The sequence below is a fragment of the Nannospalax galili genome, unplaced genomic scaffold (genome assembly GCF_000622305.1).
Source record: "Nannospalax galili isolate Female #2095 unplaced genomic scaffold, S.galili_v1.0 scaffold124, whole genome shotgun sequence".
In the NCBI taxonomy this organism is placed as follows: domain Eukaryota; kingdom Metazoa; phylum Chordata; class Mammalia; order Rodentia; family Spalacidae; genus Nannospalax; species Nannospalax galili.
In genome coordinates this window covers 1,824,774-1,837,649 of record NW_008352485.1, presented here as the reverse complement: position 1 = coordinate 1,837,649, position 12,876 = coordinate 1,824,774, and the positions used below count along the sequence as shown (strand labels likewise).

General features: G+C 44.0%; 1 protein-coding gene across 1 annotated transcript in view; it reads left to right on the top strand.

The window, feature by feature from the left end:
* The window catches only part of Pcsk6 (proprotein convertase subtilisin/kexin type 6), a 197,901-nt gene that overhangs the window by 134,202 nt on the left and 50,823 nt on the right, over positions 1-12,876 (top strand). Inside the window, exon 13 of the mRNA XM_029554306.1 lies at positions 3,716-3,852. Within this exon, the coding sequence (XP_029410166.1) occupies positions 3,716-3,852 (137 nt within the window). The remainder of the gene's footprint in view (positions 1-3,715; positions 3,853-12,876) is intronic.

Here is a 12,876-nt window from a genome sequence, read left to right as displayed (position 1 = left end):
GTTCTATTCAGTCTTCTCCCCTAAAGACTCAAGCATGCCTATGGAGTTGCTTCTGTGGAGGAAGGACAAGTTCAGTACTGGGCACCTGAGCCTTAGTCTTACATAGGAAGGACCACAGACTCCAATGCTCAGACTTGGGCTCTCTAGAGCTTCCTTAGATTCCTGCAGGATTTATGGAAGGCTGTGCTGTGGAATCATATCTTCCACAAACCTAGAAATGAAGGCAAGTGCTTGGATATACTTACATAGTTTGCAGGCAAATAGGGTGAAGGGGTTTATGCGAATCTGGGCATATGAGCGGAGAACCAGGGAGCCTATTATCTCTAGCTAAGAGGCAGAGGGAGGAAAGGGAAGGTATCATAGGCAAATCAATATTTCCAGAACTGGCATCTGTGTCCCACAGCCCATGAGGAAGCACCTGTTACGAGGTAGCCCTAATCTGGGCTCTAGGGAGCCTGAGAGATTGGGAAGCAGGGTATTGAGGAAAAACTCTCAAACAGGGTGAGGCAAGATCCATCCACCCTTTTTCTTAACCCATTCTGCTCCTCTTGTATAAGACAAAGCTGTTCCTGCTTTGTATAAGACTGCAATGAAAGGTTACCAGGGCTATTGTCCAATGGAGAGGGTGTCTGTACTATGTCCTCCACCCCTCTACCCAGCTTCCAGGGCCAGCAGCCCACAGATGGGGCAGTGAGTAGAAGGTGATAGCCCTGGTATCAGCTTTATCCTCAGTGCACTGGAATCAACCCTGAGAGCAAACCGTGATGGACGGGTTCCAGAAGCCCCACCCTACCTCAGAATCTACTTTGCCTAGCAGAAAGAGCAACATGGAAACATCTCCCCTCCTAAAGGCCAATTCAGCCACGCTAAGCCTCCACACAGGGGAGCCTTCTGGGGCACAAACAGTTTGGAGGTGCCAGTCAGTGAACTGAAGGTTGAAGCAACTTAGTGCTCAGATTTTTAAAAAATTTATCTAAAAATCTACATTTCTAGCATTTGTTGAAAACTTGGATGCTCACCCTCATGGGATTTACTTTGCCAGCACAGCCTGGCTGGAGCTACACAGAGGGCAAGTCTGCTTCATGCTCCCTGCTGCTGACTGCTCCGAGCTACACTGACACCTTGAAGCATCTGACTTTGTAACTTGTGACTCAGAGGTGGAACTTGCCTGCTGGGTGAGGGTCTAGGTATACAGACAGGCCTCAATGAGGCTTAGTGGCTGGGGCTGGGGACCAGTGACAGCAGGAGAGATGCAGTGATTATAGGACATGTGCTCTAGAGCCTGGAGAGGCAAGCTCATGCTCCAGCCTCTGAGCCAGGCTCCTCCTGGGAGCCAGTCACTTGACCTCTCTATTCCTCACCTCTGGACATGCCAGCCACTCATTTCTAAATATTAAGAATAGTACAAGAACCAAGTATGTTAGTATAGATAAGAATGCTGGCTGTTCTTCATTTCCTGCTGAAGTCAATTCAGCCATCTGACCTACAAGAACCTTCTAGCACCCACATGCCCACTGCCACCTCTGTTTTCCTTCCCTTCTGACCTGACCTTCATCCATCTCTGTCTCTGACCTACTGTTTGAGGCCCCTGGGACTGGGAACAGGTCTTGTGCATTTATTTGGAGTTCTTCAGTTGCTGGGGAGTACCTGCAATCACTTTAAAGTACTGGCCAGAGGCCAGCTGGCAGTCATCTAAGTCTTGGGAATTTGGGATTTTTTTTTCCCAAGGCAGATTCTGTATCAAGACTTTGGTTTTGGGATCTGTTACCTTCACATCTTTTTTGACTCAGCTTTTCAGGTTGCCAGTTTTTTTTTTTTTTCACTAAAAGTTGCCATTCTTAAGGGCCTTAGCACTTAGAAGACAATTTGTCCTTGTTTTCTTCCCAGTGTGTCAGGTTCCACTTGGCTTTGTGTGAAAATCAACCTTGACCTTGGCAGTTTCTTAGCACTAATTCTTAGTGCTATTATCCCTGCAAAGACTGTTTTCTGAAACAACTTCTGACATTTTCAGTGGGCAGAGAGCCCCCACACCAGAGTGGAATCTGATATCACACAGAACTTACATATTTGAATTTCTGATGAATAGTATAAGAGTTTGGTTCTATATGCAAAAATCTTTTTTTGTTGTTTTTTTGTCTTTTTTGAGACAGGGTCTCCCTATAGCCCCAGTTGGCCTGGAACACTCACTATGTAGACCAGGCTGGCCTTGAACTCTCAGAGATCTGCCTGCCTCTGCCTCCTGAGTGCTGGGATTAAAGGCGTCTGCCACCACGTGAAAATTCTTTTTTTTTTAAGTTTATTTTATTTTTAAAAAAATTTTTAAAATTTAACAACCACATGATTAGAAGAAGCATTTCATTGCAGCTTTAACATATTCAATAACACATTCCAGAGCAAGGATACATCTCTGTCAAAGGTAGCTGTAAATTTTTAGGTTCACAGCTGAATTAATATATTCATACAATATTGAACTCAGTATAAACCCCCCAGGATCTGCCACCACGTGAAAATTCTTATTCCAAAATAGAGAAGCTTAGTTTAAGAGGGGTGGGGATGTAGCTCAGTGGTACAGTACGTCTCTACTGTGCACAAGGTCCTGGGTTCAATCCCCTGTGCCAAAAGGAGAAGAGAAAATTAGTTTATGAAGAAAGAAGGAAAGAGAGCCTGGAATTTTCTGCTAAGGCAGAAGACTGAGGGGGACTGGGATAGAGCTGGGAAGAGAGGGTGTTAAGAGTTACTTCTGTTTCTGCTCCGTCTAAGTATGATAAATGGAGGAGCCTGAACGCCCAGGAGCTGGTAGAGACAGTTGTGGGAAGACCTAATCTGGAAGGAAAAGGGAGGCTCATCAAACCTCCAAGGGGGGGCTCCACTGGAGTGAGTGCAGGGAGCCTCCTTTTCCTCTGCTTCCTGATGCCTCTCTTAGGGACGCCCACACACACCTGCCTGTCCTCGCCATGGCCCACAGTGTAACAATTGAAGCTGATTCAGGCCTGAAGGTTCAGGGAGACACGTGGTTATTTGCTTTTCTGTATCTGTGGTGACAGTGCATAGTGCTGGCTCCAAGACAAATGTGGACATTTCATTCGTTGCACAAACACACATTTTTAAAAGGCTTTCTTTGTGAACATCCCGTTGGCTTTGGCAGGTCATAGGCCCTGGCCTCTGTCTGATTTTGTGTATCAGGTAGTGGGACATAAACTGATGGTTACTGGGTGGGAACAAAGTCTTCTGCAGGGAAATGGTGGCATTGAAAGTGTTCATTGGTGATCCAGATGCCCAGGTGGAGTCCCACCTCAGCTGCTTACCGGAGGCTGTGCTTGTAGCAAACTAGTGCCCCTGGGATCCCTCCTTTGTGAATTAGGATGAGAGGGGAGACCATGTGGACCAGTTCCTGTCTTTTATTGGGCACTGGAGGCCTCCTGCATCTCTGAATGTTAGGGAGGTCCAGTGAGATAATAGAGATGAACCTCAGGTGTAAAGTTCAAACCAGAGCTGGTGAGAAGTTCAAATCAGAGATGGTGAGATGACACAGCAGATAAGGAAGGATGCTTACAGACAAGCCTGATGACCTGAATTCATTTCCCTAGGGCCCACATGGTAGGAGAATACCCACTCCCACCTGCAGGACAGTGAACTAGAGCCTTCCCTGAGCTGTTCCTTCGCCTGGTTCCTCAAGCAGGGCCTTCACTTTATAATGCTGCATCTCCAATTGCAGATTGCTGGATTTTTCTAATGAGGGATTTACAAACTGGGAATTCATGACCGTGCACTGCTGGGGAGAAAAGGCCGAGGGGGAATGGACCTTGGAAATCCAAGACCTGCCGTCCCAGGTCCGAAACCCGGAGAAACAAGGTCAGTGGCTCTTGGCAATTCATGACACCTTTTATATTTCAACCCTTTCTTCACTGGGCCTTTATTTAAGCAAGTGTTGCTAGTAAGTCTTTGTTTTGTGGAGATAAAATTCACCATCATAATCATTTTGAAATTCAGTAGTTTTTGAATATTCATGATATCATGCAACCATCCCTACTATCTAATTATAGAACATATCGCTCCCATTCCTCTGTCCCCTCCACCCTCTGGCAACTCCCAATCTACTTCCAGTCTCTATGAATTCATGTATTCTGGATATTTTATATAAATAGAATCATACAATATGTGGATCCTTTTACTCAACATTGTTTTCCAGGTTCGTCTATGGTGCAGTATACATTAGGCTTCATTGCTTTCATGACCAAACAGTATTCCATTGTATATGCAGACCGTGCATAGTTGGTCACTCATTGGCTGGTAGAAACTGGTTATTTTCACTCTCTAGCCACCCTGCTAGAACATTCATGACCATTCACATGTGTGGACTTATGTTTTGTTCCTCTTAGTTCTATAATTGGGAATGGAATTGCTGGCTCATATGGGAATGATATGTTTGACTTTGTGAGGTGCGGCCAAACTGGTACTATTTTGCCCTTGGCAGTGTATGGGAGCCCACTTTCTCCACGTCTTCCCTGGCACTTGTTACTTACTTTTCTTCTTGGTAATAACCAGCCTCATGGGTGTGAAGCAGTGTCTGTGGACTTGACTTGCATTTCCCTGGTGACTAAGAAAGTTGAAGATCTTTTCATGCTCTCGTTGCTCATTTGCATATATTCCAAGTCCTTTGCCCATTTTAAAGATTACATTACTTGCTTTTCTGTTGTTGAATTGTAGCGTTTTTCTCATATATATGATTCGAAAATATTTTTTCCATTCTGTGGGTTATGTCCACTTGAGTGATGGGATCCTTTCTTTCCTACATAAAACTTTTTAATGAGGTCCAGTTATTTTTTTTCTTGTTCTTTCTTTTGGTACCATATTTAAGAAATCATTGATTAACTAAGTGTCACAAAGATTCATTCCTGTGTTCCCTTTAAGGTTTTTTTTAGTTTTAGCTCTTACATTTAGGTCTTTAATCTGTGTTAGTTCATGTGTATGTTGTGAGGTAAGCAGCCAAATTCATTCTTTTGCATGAGGTTATCCAGTTGCCTGAGTATCATGTATTGAAGAGAGTCATCTTTTCCCATCATATGATATAGGCACCCTTGTCAAATCCCTTGGTGATGGGCACAGGGATTTTTTTTTCTGAACTTTCAATTCTGTCAATTGCATTGTTATGTAAATTTCAAAGTCCTCCAAACTTGTCCTTTTTTTTCATAATTGTTTTGGTCATTCTGAATCCCTTGCAAATTTATATGAATTTTAGGATGAACTTGTGCATTTCCTATTTTTTAAAATGTGTTTGAATTTTGATAGTGAGTAAATCAATTTGGGGCATGCTACAATCCTAACAATATTAAATCTTCTAATCTACCCTAGGCTGCGTTCCCTTTTGTTTAGCTTTTCTTTAACTGTTTAGCAATATTTTTTTTTATAGCTTTCAGTATGCCTTGGCTGAACTTGTTCCTAAGTAATTTATTCTTTTTGGTGCTATTATAAATGGAATGGTTTTTTTTTAAGATTTACTTTTATTTTTATTTATACATATGTGTGTGTCTGTATATGTCACATGTGTTTGATCTCGGAGGTCAGAAGTGGGCATTAAATCCCCTGAAGCTGAAGTTATAGAAGGCTGCAAGCCACCTGACTTCCAGAGGACCTAATTTTGGTGCTAGGAACTGAACTCAGGTCCTCTGGAAGAACAAGTGTTCTTAACCACTGAGCCATCTCTCTAGCCCCTGGAATGGTTTTTCTTAATTTTTGTTTTGAATGTTTTATATCACTAGCGATTTTTACACCCTTTCTTAATTCCTTATAGTAGTCACTATTGTGGACCAGGAACAGATCTAGGTAATAGAGGTATAGCTACAAGCTGGAGTAGCATCACATCCTGTAGTCACCCACAAAGGTCAGTAAGCTTTACCCATAGTTCCTGGATTCATAGTTGTAATTGTTATTTTCAGTTGTTGTGATAAAACACCATGACCTCTCATAATCCCAGTTAGGGGGTTGGATATGGCATGATTTGGGGAAGCTCACCACCACATGGAGGCAGGATCCAGGCATTCTCAGGCAGTCCCCTGAGTTCTCAGCCCCTTTGCCAGAGGGAAGCCAGAACAGGCATTCTCTGGTAATGTGTTTGACAATTCAGATGAAATGAACATACTTTATGATAGATAAATACTATCAGGATGTCCTGAAGGAGAAATAGAATATATGAGTGGACATTTGGTTATTTCTGTATTTTAAACAATATAAAATTAACTTTTCACAATTCTAGACTCTAGCAAATCAAAAGCATTGTGTTGGCAGTTTCTCCAGATGCCTCTCTCTCCTTGGCATTCAGATTGCTGTCTTGTTGTTTTCTCACATGACCATCTCTGGTTTTTACCTCTTTGATTATTAAATAATAAATTTATAATAATCATAAAAAAAAACCCAACCATGACCAAGGGAACTTATAAAAGGAAGAGTTTATTTGGCTTACAGTTCCAGGGGGCAAGAGTCCATTGTAGTCGGTCGGCATGGTAGCAGATATATCGGTGGCTAGAGCAGAAAGCTGAGTGTTCACTTCTTCAAACAGGCACAGGAAGCAGAGCCAGAATGGAAGTGGGCAAGCAATATAGTCCCAAAGCCCACCCCCAGTGACATGCTTCCTCCAGCATGACCACACCTTCTAAATGTTCCATGACCCTCCCAAGTATTCAAATGCTTACTTAGAGCTTATGGGGACATTCCCACTTAAACCACGACAACAGTAAAGTACATGGACTAGGCTGCAGTCTTAATTTTCAGTAGAAATTTTCTTAAGGTTTGCTTTCAGTGTTCTGTTGTACTTCACCCCTTTCTGTGAGGATGCCCACCTTCCCTTTATCACCATATGCATGGAAAACATCCTCCCACCTCAATTCCTTTCCAATTTTTATAAAGTAGAACTTCAAAAGACGTTGTGTTGTTGTTGTTGTTTTAATGGGGTAAGGGTAGTGGCTTTCTGTGTTCAAAAAGTTGACTTTAAGTGAGCAAGTCATCTATAAGAATTCTCTCCAAATCACTTTCTGATTTAAAAATAATGATCACAAGAAAAATTATTTTAATAAAGTCTAAAAATATGAAAACATAAAAATTTAAAGTAGAACTTCAAAAGACGTTGTGTTGTTGTTGTTGTTTTAATGGGGTAAGGGTAGTGGCTTTCTGTGTTCAAAAAGTTGACTTTAAGTGAGCAAGTCATCTATAAGAATTCTCTCCAAATCACTTTCTGATTTAAAAATAATGATCACAAGAAAAATTATTTTAATAAAGTCTAAAAATATGAAAACATAAAAATTTAATGATAAATTTTCCTATTTTAAAAATAGAAGCTCTTAAATTATTTCTTTTAAAAGCCCCAAAAGTATATGGGCATAGTATTCAAAATCAAATCTGTTTTCCCATGCCAGCTGCCTAGTCAAGTACATACCACATTGGGGTACTGCAGAGTTCCTGTTCCTATACCAGCCTACCTGTCTGCTTGCCTGGAGGCTGGCACTGTGGGCAGGAGCACATAGAGGCTGGTGGCATGTCACTGCATGACTCGACCTGTGGCCATTGCTCTGTGTCATGAGCAAATATGAGATCTGCCCATGTCTGCTGCAGCTCTGAAGGACCAGGCTGACCCCTGTGTCGCTGCTACAGACTGTCTGTCTCACAAAACTACTTTCACCCTCCCTGGGAGATAAGCTGCTGGGCTTCTGAATCTGCAGATTCTACAGCCTACCCTCTGCTCTTGTCTTTTTTACAGCAAAGCAGCAACTAGCTGTGGTTTACTCCATGCTACACCCATCCATTTCACCAAAACAGTAATGGAAGTGTCCCCAACCATCACAGTATTACCCAAGCCAGTGATCCTGACTCTGTCCTCACCAACTTGTCGAAATGAGTCTTTGCCTCTCTAACAGTCTGACCACCCTCTGTGACACCCACATAGTGCAGTGGTAAAGGCTGAGGGCTTGGGAGCCAAACTTCTGCTGACATCTATTGTTACCACCATGAGTTTCAGGATGGTCTCTGTTTAGGGGTCAGGTTCATTTGCTCCATCAAAAATTAAAAGGCATGAAAAAAATCTCAAACCAGCTGAAAATGATGGACTTTTATTGAATGATGGAGATTCATGTACTATAGACTTTCACACAGAAAAATCTCTCCACAAGTGGAAACGGGATTTGGGAAACCAAAACCCAAAATCCTATGGAATATCTATGCTTTTAAGAGTTTTAGGGTGTTCCCCTCCCCTAATGTTGGGTTGGTCAGTTTAAACAAAGAGAAGGCTGATAAGTTTGTGGCTTCAAGTTATAAGATGTTCAGATCCAGGATCTTACCTGGAATAGTTTGAACTAGTTGGCCAGAAGAGAACCTTGCTGGCTAGAGAGGGAGCTCCCAGACCTTTGTTTCAGACCAAGAAGACAGAAGTATATCATCTCTATTATTTATCAATGGCCCTTTCCCTATCTGTCTGCCTATCTAAAAATATGGCTAGCTCCTCGTCCTTCACTACCACCTTGAACAAAGCACTAGGTTTCCAGGGCCTGTGTCCTCATTCAGAAAATGGGGTGAGGAAGGCTGGGGAGATGGCTCAGTTGCCTGTTGTGCAAACATAAGAACTGAATTCAGATCCCCAGCATTTATGTAAAAGCCAAACACTATGACATAATCCCAATACTAGAAGGATGGTGACAGGAAGATCCCTGGGGCTTGCTGGCCAGCTAAACTAGCCCAATAGGCTAGCTCCAGGTTCAGTGAGAAATGCTGTCTCAAAAAATAAGGTGGAGAGTGATTAAGGCAGACACCCAACATCAACCTCTGGCTTGAGAACAGACCCCTCCCATGCACAAACATGCACTTGCATATACATGTGCATATGCCTGCATCAACATGTACATACATGGCATACACACAAAGAAAATGAGATGATGTCCACATGATCAAGTCTGTCATGAGCTCATGGGCAGGTTTTTGTGTGAATGTATGCTTTGGTTTCTCTTCATTATGAACTGAGGAGTGGAATTGCTAGGCCATATGGTAACTCTGCAATTAACTTCTGGAGGAATAGACAAACTGTTCCTTACATTGACTGCACTATGTCACATGTGACCAGCAACTTATGAGAGCAGGTCTCCAGTAGATCAGGATGGCCAGGGAAGGACCCATAAAAGAGATAGTTGAATAAAACTTGAAGAAGAGGGAGTGAGCTACATGAATAATCTGGAGAAAAGGCATGCCGGGCAAAGGCGTTGGTGGGGGCAAAGGCCCCGGGGCAAGGGTTTGCCAGGGCACTCTCCCACACAGCACAGAGGCTGCAAAGTACAGAATGTGACAGGGTGACTCACCAAAGGAACATGGAGCCAGATTGCACTGGGCATGGTAGACCATCCCAGGACTTGGTGGGAAGCCACTGAAGTGCATTTAAAACAGACAGCCCTAATCTGGATGTGTGTTAATGCATGCATTCATGGTCAGCTCAGAATAGACTGAAGTGGGAATGGGAGGGGGACAGAGGCAGGGAGGCCAGTTAGGAGGTCATTGCAATAAAAGGTGATGGTGGCTCAGACCTGGATTTGCTTATCAGTTGCAGGCTATTAGAGGAGAGGGTAGACCAATAATTCCAGGTTTTGTCCTGCACGATAGAAAAATGGAGTTGAAATTCTCTAAGCCCAGAACATCACAGGAGAAGCATGTGCTTCATCAAGAGCTTCCTTGGGGAGGGTCAAGTTGAAGACACCTAAGATAAGTCCAGGTAGAGGTGCACACTTGGAGAGCAGGGGCAGCTTAGGCTGGAAGTTGTGCATTACTTGTGAAGTATGTTAGCTTTCCAGGGCTTATGGGTGATGAGAGATCTACTTATATAATGACCATTAACACTTTGGAGTTGATTGTGTGTCCATGTTCTGGGCAGGCTTTGGTGCTGCAAAGGTGCCCAGGTCACAGTCACATGCCTTGCATACATGTGTACTGCCCAGCTAGGTGCTGCCCACCAACGCTAGCTCTTTTCTCCTTTTTAATGCTGCCTGTAGTCTGAACCCTGTTGTGCCCCTGTCCCTCATGCTAGTTCATGACAGGCATACTGTAGATGCTAGCAAATTAATCAGTCCTCAATCATCACCTGCCAGATGCCCTGCAAGCTACAGAGACAGAGGATTTATGAATGCAGGACACTCCTAGGAATGACTCCGAATTAGGTCTTGAGATGAGCTGGTTTCCATGCTTAAGCATGTTTAGAATCTCCATCTTTGTTTTTAGATTGAGATGGGAGCAAAGTAAACATCCCATGAGTGCTTCTGTGATTTTTTGGAACTTTGGAAGTGGAACACATTCTCCAGTGTTGTCACGGAGAGCCTAAATGTTTCAACAGAAGATTCTAGCTTGGGCTCATTCTTTAAGAGTTTTCCTTCAGAGAGCAGAGAAGGCAAGAACAGGCAAGTGTCCTGCCTGGCTGAGGCACAGCAAGCGCTTCCTTTGTGTGGGACAGTCCCTTCTCTGTGTCACATGCTCAGCTCATCCTGACACTGGAGAGCCCTCCACACAGCTGGAGTCTGCCTCCAATCTCTCATCTCTCCACAGAAGGAGTCTGTTGTAGGTTGTGGTGACAACTGAGCCTCCGTGGCACTCCACTGGCCTTGCCTCACTCACCTGATCAGGTTTGGGGCTCTGAACTCCATGCTAGAGCCTCCCAGGGTGGGTGCATAATGAGTCAGTGCTGAATGAAGGCTAAAACTAGGGAATAGGGGCTCCAATAAAAGCAAGGCAACCCTTTCCTGGGATGGTGTGTGGAGCCTAACACTTTTGAGGTCCATCTGCAGTCCATCAAATCAGGAGGGACTGTGTGTACTAAGTCTTTATCTCATGATTGAATGAGGCAGTTTTCATACTTGCCAGATGTCATACAGATGTTTGAGGATCCTCTAAAGAGTATTCTAATCAAGAAGGATTCAGTTTTGAGTAACACCATGTGCAAGATCTCAGGGGCCACCCCATGGCCAGAGAAGGGTCCCAGAATTTAGCAGAGCAAGCAGTGACTTCTGGCTAAAGGAACAAGAAAGGGCCACTTTAGGGCCTGCCAAATGCCTGATATAGTGGCTTACTCCTATGTTCCCAGCTCTTGGAAGGCTGAGGAAGGAAGATCATGGCCCTCCTGGGCTATGTAGTGGGCTAACAAGTTCATGGCCAGCCTGACTGAGACCCTATCTAAAAAGAAAAAAGAATAAGGCCTATCAAAATTCCAAAATTTCTTCTATATTACTTTGTTATGTCTTTTTGTTTTATTTGAGGAGTCTGGCCATGTTGCGCAGACTTGCTGGAACTGCTGGGCTAAGTCGTCCTCCTGCCTCAGCCTCTAGATAGCTAGAACTATGGGTATGTGCCACTGTGCTAAGCTCCTACGTGTTTTGTTTTTGTTTTTTTTTTCTTAAAGTTAGTAGGCCGAAAATACAAGCAATCATGAGGTGGAGCAACCCGTCCGAAAGAGTATTGCATTCCTCCATTTGCCCATGGGTTATGTGCTTTGTTAGGTCACCTGTGGTGGGAGTCCTGGCGCTGGCCTTACTCACCAGACTGTGGGTCACATGTAAAGTAACTGGGCTTCCACACCTGACTAGGGAGAAAGCAAGGGGAATGCCAGGCTGAAATATGGTCCTGAGTGATAACATTCCCAGATCTCTTCCTCCAGGAAAGGGCTGGGGCTTCTTGGCCAGGCTACCCAGCTGCCTCAGTAAGGATGTCTCAGTGCCCCCAGAGCGTGATGGCTGTAGACATGTAGGGTATATCAGTTAATTTACTTATTGCTGTGGCAAAATACTTGATAAAAGCAACTTATAGATGGAAAGATTTATTTTTGATTCCAGTTTGAGGCTACTGTCCATCATTGGGAGTGCTAAGCTGGCTTTCTTCTTTTCCCTTTTTATTCAGTCCAAGACCCAGCCCATGGAATGGTGCTGCCCACATTCAGGGTAGGCCTTTCCTCCTCAATTAAACCTCTCTGGAAACTGACATGCCTATAAGTGTGTCTTCTAAGTAACTCCAAATCCTGTCAAGTTGACAATGAAAATGAACCATCACACAGGGCTATAGTGGAAGGAGACTTGGAGACAGTACAGTTAGAGAATAACTCTAGAAAGGGTGATAGTGTCAGAAACACTATACAACAGAGACTTGAGGGGACACTGTGAGGTGTAGGCTGCATGTTCACTGGCAGTTCACTAAGGTACATGAGACTGTGCCTGTGGACCTGGTCTCAGGAGAGGCACTACTCGCAGTGGGACCACACCCAAAAAGCTTTGCAAGGGGTGGGCAGCAAGACAGCCTCCTGGAGGGTGCATATAATCAGTATCTGGGTGAAGAGGTCCACAGCGCCCTTGTGCACATTAGATGCTGCCATGGGTGCATTATTATCACACAATAGGGAATAGAGAGAGATACACTTCCTCATAGTGTGCAGTATAAGGCAGGGCCGATCTCCAGTGCTAGAAAATTCTGGTCACTCTGATAGTGTCTGCTATGACCTCAGCCTGGGAAGGTGACACTGTAAATTCTAAGACTCAGAACCCAGGAAAACCACTGTTTATGGTCATTATCAGGGTTTGCTGTTCTGATGGTATTGTTGGGTGGAGTGTGAGTTAATCACAAATGGCATGATCTTTTTCTCCTTGGTGGGGTGGCCTGAGTGCAAGTTATCTCCAGGCTACTGATCTCAGGGCATGATTCAACAAACCCAAAGGCAAGACACTCAGAAAGAGTGGCACTCAGGTTTTTACAGGGATCCTGAGAGCATGATCTTAGGGTGAAGTGCTTCCTCAAGTCTCTGCAAATTAATTGCTTGGAAGGAAGGGAGGGAGGGAAGGACGGAGGAAGGAAGGAGGGGAGGGAGGAGGGGAG